General features: G+C 42.5%; 3 protein-coding genes across 10 annotated transcripts in view; 2 read left to right on the top strand and 1 right to left on the bottom strand.

Annotated features, from left to right (window-relative positions):
- Positions 1–1,194: 1,194 nt before the first annotated feature.
- On the top strand, positions 1,195–5,378 carry slc10a4 (solute carrier family 10 member 4). Its single transcript, XM_031868453.1, has 3 exons — positions 1,195–1,934; positions 2,222–2,432; positions 3,899–5,378. The coding sequence occupies exons 1-3, from the start codon at positions 1,417–1,419 to the stop codon at positions 4,424–4,426; spliced, it is 1,257 nt and encodes a 418-aa protein (XP_031724313.1). The 5' UTR covers positions 1,195–1,416; the 3' UTR covers positions 4,427–5,378.
- A 1,436-nt stretch (positions 5,379–6,814) lies between these two features.
- zar1 (zygote arrest 1) lies at positions 6,815–8,851 on the top strand. The gene is made up of 4 exons (XM_031868484.1): positions 6,815–7,471; positions 8,250–8,342; positions 8,416–8,490; positions 8,569–8,851. Exons 1-4 carry the CDS (start codon positions 6,815–6,817, stop codon positions 8,710–8,712), a joined length of 969 nt encoding a protein of 322 aa, XP_031724344.1. The 3' UTR covers positions 8,713–8,851.
- Positions 8,852–10,648: 1,797 nt separating this feature from the next.
- fryl (furry homolog, like) overlaps positions 10,649–14,747 on the bottom strand; it is a 43,688-nt gene continuing 39,589 nt past the window's right edge. For all 8 annotated transcript variants that reach the window (XM_031868414.1, XM_031868417.1, XM_031868420.1 and 5 more), the window contains 3 exons: positions 13,856–13,966; positions 13,158–13,351; positions 10,649–12,362 (listed from right to left, as the gene is read on the bottom strand). In XM_031868414.1, coding sequence (XP_031724274.1) covers positions 12,125–12,362; positions 13,158–13,351; positions 13,856–13,966 — 543 coding nt within the window. In that variant the 3' untranslated portion in view covers positions 10,649–12,124. The remainder of the gene's footprint in view (positions 12,363–13,157; positions 13,352–13,855; positions 13,967–14,747) is intronic.

Below are 14,747 nucleotides of genomic sequence, written 5' to 3'. Positions count from 1 at the left end.
ATGTATGTATAGAATGTATAAATAAATATATATATAAATATAAATGAAAGAATATGCAAATAAATACATCAATGTAAAATATAAATAATGTAATATATAGAATAAACAAAAATAAATAAAACCTAAAATAAAAACTTAAATATATAGAATAAATAAATATATATAAAAATGTTATAAATGGAAAAAAAAAATGCAAATAAATATATGAATGGAAAATAGATGTGTAAACGTCTTGTCTGCCTGTCTGTCATTGAGACAGTAATAAGAGCGCAGAGTTATAATCTTACTGAGTCTCACATGAAAGAACATTTGTTACATTGTTTCCGTTATCGGACCATCAAGCTGCTTTTTCTTAAATTCAGTAATGAAATAACCAGCTTCAGTGTATTTATAGCGCAGCATCACAAAGTGTTTGATCCAATTAAAACATCTGACCCGCCTGATGAAAGTGACGTCACGTCAATGACAGACTTTATATCCGTCTTCTCGTGTTTCAGTGTCATAAAGCAGCTTTTAAGAGGAAGGTGACACATTTATATTCTGCACACACAGTTGTTGCATTACGTAGCATGGAGTCCCCCATTGGTCAATGGTGGGGGTGGGGGGGGGGGGGGGGGGGGCACACGATGTGTCTCCGGGGAGGGGCAGGAGGGGAGGAGGCAGATGGAAGCCTGAGTCACCGCCCCGGTGCCATGAAGACATATGACGTCAGTCACTCATCTTCCGTTTGGCACCGCGGGGCTCCACGCGAGTTTCATCTCGGAGGATCTGCGGACTGCAGACAGAGCAGAGACCCCTAAACATGCATCATGATGCATTACTGCGGGCCGCCAACCTGTCACAAGCTTTACTAAAACTAAACGTGAGCCTCGCGCCACTATAACGTTTGAGACGAGGCGCAGATGTTCACAGTTCGCTGCACTAGTGTAGAAAGATCAGCACACTTTTCATTCATTAGACTGTGTTTAACCTCTTCACTACAGCTCCAGTTCCCATGTGTCTACATTCTGGTCTTCATAATTCTACAGAAGATAGAGCGAGAACAATCTATTGGGCCGGGTTTTATTTCCTAAATGGAAAACTAAATATGTAATAATTGGATTGATATTCATGGGGACCTTTTCTCCTTATTACGGAGCGGAGCGCAGTATAAAAGGGCAGACTGTGCGTTATTGATTGGCCCACCCACTCTCTTTCTCGCTGAGGCTTTAGACCGTGTGCAGGCTCCCCTCCAGCTGTGTGCGTCTATAGGTGGGAGCCAATCCGTGGGACCAGTCTGTCTCTGAGAGTCACTTTAAGGCTATCAGTGCCATGGCACCATCACATCCTCCGACCACTGAGCGCTGTTTCTCATTAGTGCCAGTGCGCCACTAGGGAATCATTTTACGCACGAGCCTCTGCCTCTCCTGTTGCGCCATGGAGAACTCCAGCCTGTTGGGCGGCGACGCACAGAATGCTGGTTTGATGGACTTTATGCCGGACACTTTGAAGCAAGTTGTGGATTCTCCAAAGGACGCTGCCATGGCGGGATTAGTGGCCATCTTCCGCGAAGCCAGCGCATTCAGGACTGTCGCCGGAGCTGAGTTTATGGCCGCTCCGCCGACGGAATCCCCTCACCTGATGCCCGCCTTTTGGGATTCCCCGCTCAGCCACGGAATCAATGTCTTTGTGGGACTTGTGCTTTGCTTCACCATGTTGGGGCTGGGCTGCACGGTGGAGGTTAGCCAGCTCGGGGAGCATATCCGCAGGCCCATCGGGGTGCTGCTGGCACTGGTGTGTCAGTTTGTTATCATGCCCTTGGTGGCCTTTCTGTTGGCTTTAGCCTTCTCTCTGGACGATGTGGCGGCGATGGCTGTTCTCCTCTGTGGCTGCTGCCCGGGAGGAAACTTATCAAATATAATGTCTCTGCTGGTGAACGGGGAGATGAATCTAAGGTATGTATACTGTACTAATCTACAGAAACAACACAGTGAGTTATGAAGTGGAACGGTAAAAAACAAAACGATTTCACAAGGTTGATCTACGTTTTGCGCGTCTCATTCCGCAAATTACGCACTGAAGTAACGGGGACTTTGGTACAACATTACGCACGACTTACAAGTTCAACACGCTTCCCTTAATTCAATGAGTCTTTCCTGTCAAACTTAAAAAAGATTCAACATTGTGACCAAACACCACATGCATGGTGTAAACGGTGCGTCTTTGCTCTCCTTCTCCCCAGCATCGTCATGACCATCTCTTCCACTCTGCTGGCGCTCGTGCTGATGCCGCTGTGTCTGTGGATCTACAGCCGGGCCTGGATCAACACACCCGTGGTCAACCTCATGCCCTTCGGGGCCATCATCCTGACCCTGTGCAGCACTCTCATCCCCATTGGTTTAGGAGTTATCCTGAGGTACCGCTACACGCGCGTGGCCGACATTGTTTTAAAGGTAATTTAAGAGAAGTCTCTCAAAGTTACTTTTCCATTTAATCAATGAGCTGAATTTGTTACATAATTAAATTGAGGTTATTTTAGACCGTGTGTACTTTCAGTTAAGGAGGCACCTTTGACCAAAAGCGCACTGCGTAATTTTCCTGTCATAAGTAGAAGGGGATGCAGACTGCAGGAACAGTGACATCAGAGGCACTGTGTCCGGAAGAGCTCCTCCCCCCTATTTGATAAAAGCCACATATGAGGGAGGGCCACAACAGCTACAACCATGGTTACAACAGGCTGTAACGTTGGGCAGCAGTGATGCCTTGATGCAGACTTCACCCCTACGTTTAGAAAGTTTAAATTGTAATTATGTTCGCATATTATAATCACGTTCCCAAATATGTCATAAAAATACGTAAAAAGTCAAAAAATGGCATAGTATAAATGGCATTAAAAAAGTCAGAGTAAAGTACGTAATAAAAAAGTCCTTGTCATTGAAAGATTATAGTATAGTTTGTCACAAAAAAAATATCCTAAAAAAGTCCAAGTATAATATGTAGAAAAAAGTCAAAGTATAGTACATTTTAAAAATCCTAAAAAGTCATATTATAGCATGTCGAAAAAAGTCAAAGTATAACATGTCGAAAAAAGTCATATTATAGTATGTCGAAAAAAGTCAAAGTATAACATGTCGAAAAAAGTCATATTATAGCATGTCGAAAAAAGTCAAAGTATAACATGTCGAAAAAAGTCATATTATAGTATKTCGAAAAAAGTCATATTATAGCATGTCGAAAAAAGTCAAAATATAGCATGTCGAAAAAAGTCATATTATAGCATGTCGAAAAAAGTCATAGTATAGTATGTCGAAAAAAGTCATATTATAGCATGTCGAAAAAAGTCATATTATAGTATGTCGAAAAAAGTCAAAGTATAACATGTCGAAAAAAGTCAAAATATAGCATGTCGAAAAAAGTCATATTATAGCATGTCGAAAAAAGTCATATTATAGTATGTCGAAAAAAGTCATAGTATAGCATGTCGAAAAAATTCATATTATAGTATGTCGAAAAAAATCATAAAAAACTCATAGTATAGCATGTCGTAAAGAAAAAATGAAAGTCATACTATGCATGTCAAAAAACAAAAAAGTCATAAGAGTCATGGTATTATGTTGACAAAAGACATAGTAGAGGTCTAAAGAAGTCACAGTAAGGTCATCAAAGTGAAAAAAACATAGTATAGTGTGTCGAAAAAAATGGAATACTTTAGTAAGTCGAAATAAATCATAGTATAGTCCGTTGAAAGAAGTAAACATTTTTTATAGTATATAAAAAGAAAATGTATACAATAGTAGCATGTAAAAAGAAGAGAAAGCCATTGCCCTCCATGACGACAGGTATAAGTTTCCCTCCAGCAGAAAACAGCTGACCTCGGGTCAGACAACCACCTCAGTGCTGAGCTCCTCTGTGTCTCCAGGTCTCCCTGTGGTCTCTGCTGGTCACCCTCGTGATGCTGTTCATCCTGACTGGAGCGATGCTGGGCCCGGAGCTGCTGTCCGCCATCCCGCCCTCCGTCTACGTGGTGGCCATCCTGATGCCTCTGTGCGGCTACGCCGCGGGCTACGGCCTGGCCGTGCTCTTCGACCTGCCGCCCAGCAGCTGCCGGTCAGTCTCTCTGGAGACGGGATGCCAGAACGTGCAGCTGTGCACCGCCATCCTGAAGCTGGCCTTCCCCCCCCAGCTGATGGGAGGCATGTACATGTTCCCTCTGCTGTACGCCCTGTTCCAGGCGGCCGAGGCCGGCATCTTCATCCTGGCCTACAGGATGTACAGGAAGAAGGTCCTGCACAAAGCGGACCCCATGGGGGACGGCGAGGACACGGGCATGACGTATCAAAGGTTTCAGGACGACGAGGACATGGACTCGTCTTACGGTGCCGTGGCGGTGAGCGACCCGAACACCATCATGTTGGACCCCTGTCCTCCCGATCCCACTCCTGTTTGATGTGCAGACCACTACAGATGTGGGGGGAGTGAAACCTGCAAGTGGATCCACCGTTATGATCGCTGTCATTCATGAAGACAAACCTGGAGAACAGGGAGACGATGCTGGGACGGTGCTTAATGTCATCCAGCTTTATGCATTCAGTTTGACAACAAAAAAAACATCATTAATGTTTTAAAACATCGCTGTGTTTCCTGGAAGTGTTGGTCGCCTGGAGAAAATAAATTCTTAGTCGACCAACACTTATCGACCAATTATGACGGCTAATCGATGAGTTGATTTAATCAACAGATCTGTAAAACTTCACAAAGAATCCCACAAAAGAACCATTTTAAATCTTGAGTTTATAAATGTGTTCATTGATTTGTTGGAAATAAGTATTTAGAATAAAAAAAGCATAAAGACGACTAATCGACTAAAGAAATCTTAGTCGACTGAGAACAGAACGACGATAACTCGACTAATAATCGAGTTTCTCCACAAAGAATCACACAGAAGCAGCACTTTAAATCTTTTGTTTACCAGAGATGTGGTCATTCATTTGTTGGAAGTCATTTGTGAGGAAAAACACATAAAAACGACTAATCGAGTAAAGAAACTTTAGTCGGCTAAGAACAAAACAACAGATCTGTAAAACTCAACAAAGAATCACACAAAAGCTTTAAATCTAGAGTTCATAAATGTGTTCATTGATTTGTTAGATATAAATTATTTAGCATGAAAAAAGCCTAAAAAACAACAAATCGACAAAACAAATGTAAGTCGACGATGAACAAAACGACTCAGAGAGTTGAGCCCTCGTTACCTGTAAACATCTGCTCATCAGCTCAACTTCAACCTGTGAAAGTCTCATTCATCAATAAATCATCACAGACGAGCAGAGCTTCAAACACTGTCTGAACAAAATGTACAATATGTGTATATTATAAACAACTGTGTCAACAAAATAAAAATGTGTAAAGAAAGAAAAGTAAAACAACGTGCATACCTTTGTGACGAGTCTCTGCTGCTGCTTTTCTTTTAAACGGCGGTTTGCAAACAGCTTTCATGTGTTTTAATCCAACAACAAAGCAAAGAAAACTAAATAATTAAACAAACAAGAGGAAACAAATGGAAAATAATAATGAATAAAATCTTTAATTTTAATACGTTAGTCTTGTTGACCCGAAATACTCTCAACATTTGTCACTTTTTTTTCTTCCTCTCCAATCTCCATTTTTTAAAACTTCTCTCGCTGAATCTTCTGACAGAACAACAAAACATAATCCAGTTTCTACTTCTTCACATAACTTCACACTTTACGTTATTATTCTTTATAATAACACTGTTAAGACCAGAAGGACTTTCGTCTTCTTATAATCCAACATTCCCAAACAAAGGGTTTACTTTTACTAAATATCTTCCTGTACTTTCTTGTATCTACATCTATTTTGATGTGTCCCTTTAACACTACTTATATTTACATTACAGTTATTAATCCAACTCTTCAAAGACCCTTTTTCTTTTTGCTGCTCATCCTCCAACATGAGCTGCGTTTGATGGATTCTGAATAGTGATTGTAGTTTTTCAAACAATAACTCTTCTCTCTGCTCATTGATGCTGAACATGAATCTGATATTAAAACGCTGACGTCCTCCACAGATTATAAAGCAATAACTACGGTTATCATCTCACATGCAAACAGATCAATCATCAAGTCACGTGATTATTATTATTACTGTTCTGAAGGTCTCAGGCTCTTTACCTGTGATGCTTGAGCATCCAGTATTCCCAACGAGGTTTTTAGACCTGTATACACACCATAATCCAGAAGGTATTTTATATTATATAACCATATATTTAGCTTTCAGAGCAGACCAGCTCCTCACTCTGTTCCCACCAAACAGTCTCATCACATTTAAAACCTTTTTAACATCTATTTATTATCAATATGTACATTCCAGGTGAGCCTTCAGCATCAAACCACTTTCCTAAACATGTTTTTAGTCTATCCTATCCAGCTCCTTTAACCTCTGTTCAAATTATAAATATTTATTTATATTTTTTATAATCTGTTCAAATTATAAATATTTATTTATGTTGAAATTATAAATATTTTTTATAATCTGTTAAAATTATAAATATTTATTTATATTGAAATTATAAATATTTTTTATAATCTGTTAAAATTATAAATATTTAAAAAAAAAGTATAATCTGTTATCTGTTTATAAATATATATTTATAATTTTAACATAATATTTTAATCTCCACTTGTTCCGTTCATCTTCTTCCACGTGCCCACCTCTGGTCCACGAACACCTGACCTTAATTAACCTAATAGAGGAGCCCGTGTTGCCCAAATCTACTTAAATAGATTCACCTGCGGCTCTGGTTGGTTGAGCAAAAATGGCAACGTATGGTGAGGAGCCAGTAGACAGTTATTTCTATTCATCTTACAGACACCCCCGGCCCAAAGACGCGGGGTGGAAGTATAAAAGCTACCTGTCCCAGTACGCGGACACTTCTTCGGACGCGTTCAACAACCACCAGCGCGCCCAGCTGAAGTCCATCTTATCTCAGATCAACCCCAAACTCACCCCGAGGCTCCGGAAGGCCAACACCAAGGATGTGTCGGTGCAGGTGAACCCGCGGAGAGACGCCACGGTGCAGTGCTCCATCGGCCCGCGGACCCTGCTGGCCTGGAAGCGGGACTCCCGACGCAGGACGCAGCAGGAGCCCGGAAGCGGCGGCGGCAGTTACGGCGGAGGAAGCGGCAGCCCCAACGCGGCGGGCGGTGTGCGGTACCCGCGCACCCTCGCGGTGTATTCACCCATCGCCTACAGAAGCGTCACCTCCTTCCTGGTCGATGAAAACAACAACAACGACATTAAGGAGGCCTCGTGCGGTGACACGCAGACCGGTGACCCGCCGGACTCTGCGGGGAAACGCGATGGAAAGACCGCGAAGCTCCGGGAGCCACGCGACAAGTCCAAGCTCGTGGAGAGCGACAAGCTGCTGCTCACTGCGGAGGGGTCAAAGGGCAAGGCGCGCGTGCGGTTCCAGGTGAGTTTCGTCACGTGATCAAGGAAGAAAAAAAAAACATAAAAATGTGCAAACATGATCTGAAGAAACGTTTAAATACACATAAATATAAACATTTTAAACTATATAATTGAATAAAAAGTTATACATAAATAACTATTAAAAATATTATTTACTACATTTATAATTTTAAAAAAGTTTTAATAAATACCTTTTTGTTTTAACTAAAGATAGCATTGATGGCCTCTTCTCTGCAGTTTCACTTGATGAAATAAATATTTATACAAAACAAAATTTTCAAGAACAAACTAAAAATGAAGGCAATGCACTGTATATAATTGAGTCCCCAAAAGGGTAAATTAACCAGAACATTGGTCATTTTAAACTGTCAAAATGTACTTGCAGATATTATGAGGTAACTTTGCTCAGGTGTTCAGAGACCCTGAAGCTTTGGAGCTTTTACTGGGAGATGAAAGTCTCCTGATTCAGACACACTTTAACTTTTTTAATAAGTAAATCTAATTAAGATAATCATTCACTAACGTCAGCATGTGGCAGATGGTCACTCATTTCAGTTCCGATGCTTTTAAGATTAAATCAGTTTTTTCCAAAACGTCCGAAATCAGAAGTTAGGACAAAAGCAGGCAGATGTTGTAGATCATCAACATCTGGCTGTTATCTACAAACTGTGTGAGCCTTAAAGACGACCCGAGCTTTAACTAGTTGAACTGATTAATCGACTAACATTAGAGGCGGAGAGTGAACCGACTCCCTGACTTTTGCCTTCTCGTCCCGTCAGTTCCTGGAACAGAAGTACGGATATTATCACTGCAGAGGATGCAACCTGCGATGGGAGAGCGCCTATGTGTGGTGCGTTCAGGGCACCAACAAGGTGAGCTGATCTTTATGTATTGTTTATTCATGACCTCTCGCAGCAGACCTAACTGAAGCACGTTGTGTTCCAGGTTTACTTCAAACAGTTCTGTAGGAAATGCCAAAAGGACTTCAACCCGTACCGCGTGGAGGACATCACGTGTCACGTAAGCGCGTCTCTAACTCGCTCTGTGAGCTGAAACTGTGTCACGACTAAACCAAGACTTTCTTCTTCTTCTTCCCAGACCTGCAACAAAGCGCGCTGTTCGTGCGCCGTAACGCAGCGCCACGTGGACCCCAAACGGCCTCACAGACAGGACCTGTGCGGCAGATGCAAAGGGAAGCGTCTGTCCTGCGAGAGCACCTTCAGCTTCAAGTACATCATCTAGGAGACTTTCAAGACAACATTCCACTTTGTTTGCACAAAAAACCCATTTGTTTCAAAACTTTATTTCATGCCTGTTTTGTGTTGATGGATTTAAGCACCACACAATTTTGCAATGTAATAAATGGCTACCTTGCACTCTGTACTGACGCCTTTCTTTCAGAAGTGGAACTAAAATATTCAAATATCAGAGCTTTACATTAAGCTCAGGTCTGTGGTTCAGGATTAACAGCACGCCTGGGACTCTGATCTCGCTGGTGGGTTTAGGGGGCCTTTAACAACGTGTTATGGACCCAGAGTAGCATTTAAGATAGAAAATATGGAATATTATATATCAGAGGGGTGGGAAACTGAACTGAATATTTAAGAGACTTTTCAAAGAATCGACAAAACGACTTGTTTCAGGAAATGGAGAACTTTAAGATTTAAAGGCAGAGTACGGTTTTGAAATACTTTCAGTTGAGATGCAAGTTTGGAACCAGATAACTTCAAATGGTGCGATTGGTGATTGTGGATGCATAACAGCTGGAGGTCTCGGGTACTGAGCTCCGGAGGGGAAGCAAGATTCCAATAACTGGAGAACCGTATAAAATGTGAGACGATCAACACTGTAGAGCAGGGGTGTCAAACTCATTTTTACTCCGGGCCACATCAGTTTCCCTCAAAGGGCCGGTTGTAACTGTATAAATGTAACGACTCCCTAACATAACTCTGCATTTGATTGTTTATTCAAGTGTAAAAATATTGTACATGCAGTTATATAAATGTAAAATCATATTTAAGCACATTCATTATAAACTTAAATTTAGGGTTAAACTCGATCAAAGATCAAACTTTTAAAGAAAACAGACAAATCAAACAAGTTATGACATTAACTTTGTTCAAAGCTATTGTCACCTCTCTGCATCACTAATGTCCCGTGCATGGCAGCTACATCCGAGATCTCCTCACAGAGATCAGGTCTTATAAACATGGATGGATGCTCTGTGTCCGTGTTGTCTGTGCTTTCATCAACAGCTAATGAAGAAGCCGAGTGCCTGCTCGTCTCTGAGCTAGCTGTGTTGTTAGATTGCTGCTCGTTCCTGAACTCGGTCTGCGATGGTGTTTCTTCACAAACTGACATTTGTAAAAGTCTGTATCTGGTCGGAGCTCACCTGCTCACATACCTTTAGCGTGCACTGGGCTGTAGCTTCTGTAAATATATTCTGCTGTGATTGCACTCTGCCTTTTAATTCTTGGACAATTTGCTGTTTTTCTTGGAGGCTAAATTTAGCTCCGTGTTTGGTGTCAAAATGCCGACGTGAATTGTATCCTTCATCACCGACACGCATCATAACACAGAAGACAGACCCGTTTTCCTCCCTGAAGCACAGACATGTATTCTCTTTCCCATCTTAAATTACATCTTCTTCCCTCTGCATCAATTTCTCTCTTCGTGGACATTTTGGGATTATTTGTTGATCTTTTTCAACTCAATCACTTGTTGGGAAACCTCTTTACGGGCTGTTCCCTCTCCTGTCCACCTGTTGTGATAGTTTTAATGTCGGTACACAGACAACATGCCGTCTCATAATCTCGACCATGGGGATACTTTTATTTTCAAGTCTAACTATTTTGTTTTTTTTGCTGGTGGATTCGCGGGCCACATAAAATGACGTGGCGGGCCGGATTCGGCCCGCGGGCCTCGAGTTTGACACGTGTGGTGTAGAGGGAACTCGGCTGGAAGAATTTAACTCCTTTTTTCATGACACCCAAAATAAAAAGCAGGCAACTTGCTGCACAATGTTGGAGGCCAACCACTTGCATATTTTCTGTTCATGCTGTTAAATATTTTGCGATGTGAGATCCTGAACACCTGTATCTTAATTTCGTGGCGTTTCATGACAGATGTTACATCTTATTCCAAAACCTTCCAGAAGAAAGCACTTTTAAGACCAAGCTCAAACCGATTAGTTTTTTATTTATCCAGAGAGAAGGCTGGTATGTGAGTGAAGAAAAAACAAAAGAAATGTATAATGCACCTCTACATTAAAACATCTTCCAGGTAAATAATATATTCATTAAATAATTAAGAACAGCATTCAAAATGTACCAGACAAGCAGGGGAACAAAGCTGAGGAATGAGTACAGTGACGTGTTACAATGTGCCATGACAAGATCTCCAGAAAGCCTTCAGATAATGAAAGTCACAGCAGCACGAGGCGGCAACGCTTCAACCACTACATCTACCCCCCCCCGCAGACAAAAACAATAAAATAGGAGGGGCTGCTTTGCAACGTGATCAAAAACAAACAAAAAGTCAGTCCTCTTCGTGAGGGTTTAAGCGGATCACAGTGGAGGAAAAAGGAATGCATATGACTTGGTTGGGTTGGTGCGGTCATTAGATCCCCCCCCCCGACCGACCACAACCAAACCCAACCGAGGCAGCCTTTGGGAAAGTGTGAATGGATGAGGAAGGCGGAGCGGATCATCAAAGACTCTTCTCTCTCATCACGTGAGCTTTATACAGACATCCTACGCGGATGAACAGTGCATTACACAAAAGTACAACGGGGGGGAAAAAATACTGGTTTTACACTATACATTTTCTAAAATATATACAGAGTAAAATAAGTTATGTTTCCATAATGACTTGTAGCCAGTCTATGTGTGTGTGAGTGGTGTAGAACCACACACACACACACACTCTCTAAAGGCAGCTACTTATTTGGTTAAAGAGTGAGTTTGTTTTTTTGCGCAGAGATCAATAAACAGATTTATATATATTTCTCTTTTTACACTCCCTGAAAGGCTTGAAACGTGTCCCACAGGGCTACAATGTTACATATCCTAACATTTTACAGCCTAGGATGTTAGCGCTAATAAAAAATACATTTCTCAAAAAAATATTCTTGCAGTGCTTTTTCTTTTTTGTTTTCCTCTTTCAAGCATGCTGTTGAAAACTTCTTAAACAAGATTTTAGATTTTCTTTCTCTTGTATGTTGCTCATGAATCTTGAGGGCGTGTCCTCCCACATACGACCGGTTTACATGCTGCTATACCCCCCCCCCCCCCCTCTCTGAGGAGGAGGTCGGTGTGACGGACCATCAGGTTCAATCCAGCAAAAAAGAAACTAAAAGAAACTAAAATAAAAGTTCTCGTCCCACTGCGTCCTCTCCCACAAAACCACCACACGACTTATTGCAACTGAATTTTGCACGTTGGCTTCGTCCGGGAGAAGATGTTCGCTTTAAGCATTCATACGTAATAATATATATTAAGAGTCAGTTATTCCCACTCATCCGTTAGCCCTTTAGGTGGAGTCTCTGGTCCTCCTCTGGAGCCCCTCGCTGTCTACCCTCTCTCTACAGCTGAGGTGAGGTCTGTGTAGAGCGGGGGGGTAATATTAGTCCAGTCTAGTCCAGAACCACCGGCTCTCACAGTCCAGTGCTGACCATGGTGGTGGTCTGGCAGGCCTGAGCCCGACTCAGAGCCTCTCGGATCTGCAGGTTGAGCTCCGTGAGGCGGCCGCTGGCCTGAGAGAGGTCCCTGCTGGGACCCACCACGGCCAGGCAGCCCGTCTGGCCCAGCGTCTGGTGGCGGAAGTAGATGTGCAGCAGGGTCTGGACCGCGTCGTCCGTCTCGTTGCCGAAGATGTCGTTGGGCCACAGAGACCTGCGGAGGGAGGATGTAGTGCTCTTAAGTTCGGTTTATACTGAAGCCAGCAAGAGGCGCATGTGCACCTCTGAATCACGTGACACAAACAGTTCACGAATAAAAACTCTATTTACACGTTTGAGGATTATACAAAGAAGGTCACTTCACTTTTAGATGTTTTAGAAACAGGAAGCCTTAAAAATCTACATTTGAGTAAATATTTTGCAGCCAAATAAAAATAGTTTAGAGGATATTCAACCTTAGTTTCTTTATAATATATTTAAACTTGACTTCTTTCTTTATAAAGATAATAAAGTAGTTTATGAATATGAGTTTACAGATAATTATAATCCCTCGTCATAGTGGAGGTCGGTTACATCTACAGTCTACGTTCATATCTCTGAGTTGCCCTCGTTGTCTTGAGTTTAGGAGAATAATGCTGTTCATTGAGTATAAACAAAGCTTTAGTGCTGCCGCCGTCATGTGGAGTGGGTTTTATGATGTTCCTGTTCAGCGTGCATTGCAGTTTTTTTGAGTCGCTGACTGTCCTGATGTTAAACACGTTCAGCAGAAATACGTCTACTTCTCTGCAGCTTTTACATCTCAAGGACAACAGAGAGAACGTTGTATATCAGTAAACTGCATCACAGTAGATTTTTGGGAGGTTTTTGTCTCGTATATATTTTACGGATATGCAGGAGATTGTACTGACATTTTAAAAAGCTGTAAACAGCAACACTTGACATGCTTCATTGTTACTTGTTGAATGATCTTTGGTCGGTCGTTGATTAGAGTCAGAAGTGTTCTTCTTACCTAAAGACTTTGACTTGTGTGAGAGCAGAGCTGAAGTCTCTGGCTCTCAGAGTCTCGATCAGAGACTGGATGGCCGACTCCGTGTTGGTCTGAGGAGAGTCCGACATGCACACGTCCTCCTGACCATTGCTTCCTGTCTCTGCCTCCTTCAGGCAGCTCTCTAGGATGGACAGTTCTTCAGACATGTTGGTCACCTGAGAAACAGAAGACATGCAGACGTTAATCTCATTGCACTGCATATTACAGCGCACACGTGCAAAATAAACCTCCACTACGTATTAACTGGAAGCACCGACCCCATCGCTCCACATTAGAAATGATTTAATTTCATGAGGCACAAATCTAATGAAAGCTCCAGCAAGACGCAGGAATCGACGTCTTAAAGGGACAGTAGTGTGTTGGTATGAGGTTCTTCTCCACACTACAGAACATCACTACTGTCTCTTTAAATATTCTGTAGCTAAAAGACAAACCAGCTCTGCTTGTATTTAACAATAAAACTTACAGCTAATCTATGTTAAGTATAACGTTAATGTCAAAACCTTTTATGACAATCTGTGGAAGACGGTGTTCTGACAGCATGATGTAATAAAATGTAATTAGTCTGTTCTTGATTCTCTCACAACATGAACATTTTAAGGCAAACAACAACTCCAACTAAATGTAAAAAGTGCATTTCGGGCATGTTTTGTTCTCACCTCTGCCTCCCTCTTGATGGTGTCCACCCTGCTGATGAGCTTACAGTAGGCCTGGAAGAGCAGCAGCAGCTGGAAGTGCAGCTTATAGAGCCTGCGACACAACTCCAGCTCCTACAGAGACAGAAACACAACGCAGAGTCACGTGGCGGTCGAGCTCGACACTTTAAATCGCTCTGATGGTCGTGTGATTAGACGGATTGGTATCCTGGGTTAGTGGAGCAAGAGGTCAGTCTACAACTACAACTAGTCATGAGATCTCAACTGTGATTACTGAGAGGTCAGACCCTAATCCAGGACAACATGGAGGGAGGATCAATACACGGTGATTTGAACAGGTATGGGGATAGAACGATACACATGCAAAATGAAAAGTAACTTCAACCAGACAACGATGACTACGCTTACATACGTTTAAAATCAATATTCCACTAATATTCCCGTTTACATGCAGCCGTGCACATTCTGATTCACGTGACACGTCCTACGGCCTTTATATCACTTTAATGTTACTGCAAGGAACTTGGTTCTGTTGCCCCCTGTGGACTAAAGTGGTAGTGTCTCTGAGCACCAGAGTCTCTTTAGAAAACCTCTCATTCTACTGCAGCAGGGTCTGACAGTCTGCCCCTCTCAGTCCTGGTTCTTCTTCCCGTGTGCCTCCCTTCCCTCCAGCAGGTCCAGCAATACGTCCTGGGTCTCCAGCAGCGTGGTGTCGACTCCCAGAGAGGAGAAGCTCTGCTCCTGGAGGAGGAGGAGGAGGAGGAGGAGGAGACGCTGCTGCTGCCGGGAGCTGAGCTCTCCTCCTCCCTCCGGAGCTCCGACTACAGGTCCAAGGCTGCAGGTGAAGAAGGATCTGGGTCTGTCCACGGTGGACCGGTCTCTGCTGGAGGATCTG

This window comes from Anarrhichthys ocellatus, unplaced genomic scaffold, assembly GCF_004355925.1.
Source record: "Anarrhichthys ocellatus isolate YVR2014 unplaced genomic scaffold, GSC_Weel_1.0 scaffold42, whole genome shotgun sequence".
Classification (NCBI taxonomy): domain Eukaryota; kingdom Metazoa; phylum Chordata; class Actinopteri; order Perciformes; family Anarhichadidae; genus Anarrhichthys; species Anarrhichthys ocellatus.
The sequence above is the reverse complement of the archived record's forward strand: the minus strand, read 5'-3'. Positions and strand labels throughout refer to the sequence as shown.

Excerpts from the sequence above, each read along its gene's own strand:
- slc10a4 (XM_031868453.1), top strand. The coding sequence starts at position 1,417 with ATGGAGAACTCCAGCCTGTTGGGCGGCGACGCACAGAATGCTGGTTTG. Across the intron at positions 1,935-2,221 it reads AACGGGGAGATGAATCTAAG|CATCGTCATGACCATCTCTT; the intron begins GTATGTATACTG and ends CCTTCTCCCCAG. Across the intron at positions 2,433-3,898 it reads TGGCCGACATTGTTTTAAAG|GTCTCCCTGTGGTCTCTGCT; the intron begins GTAATTTAAGAG and ends CTGTGTCTCCAG.
- zar1 (XM_031868484.1), top strand. The coding sequence starts at position 6,815 with ATGGCAACGTATGGTGAGGAGCCAGTAGACAGTTATTTCTATTCATCT. Across the intron at positions 7,472-8,249 it reads AGGCGCGCGTGCGGTTCCAG|TTCCTGGAACAGAAGTACGG; the intron begins GTGAGTTTCGTC and ends TCGTCCCGTCAG. Across the intron at positions 8,343-8,415 it reads GCGTTCAGGGCACCAACAAG|GTTTACTTCAAACAGTTCTG; the intron begins GTGAGCTGATCT and ends GTTGTGTTCCAG.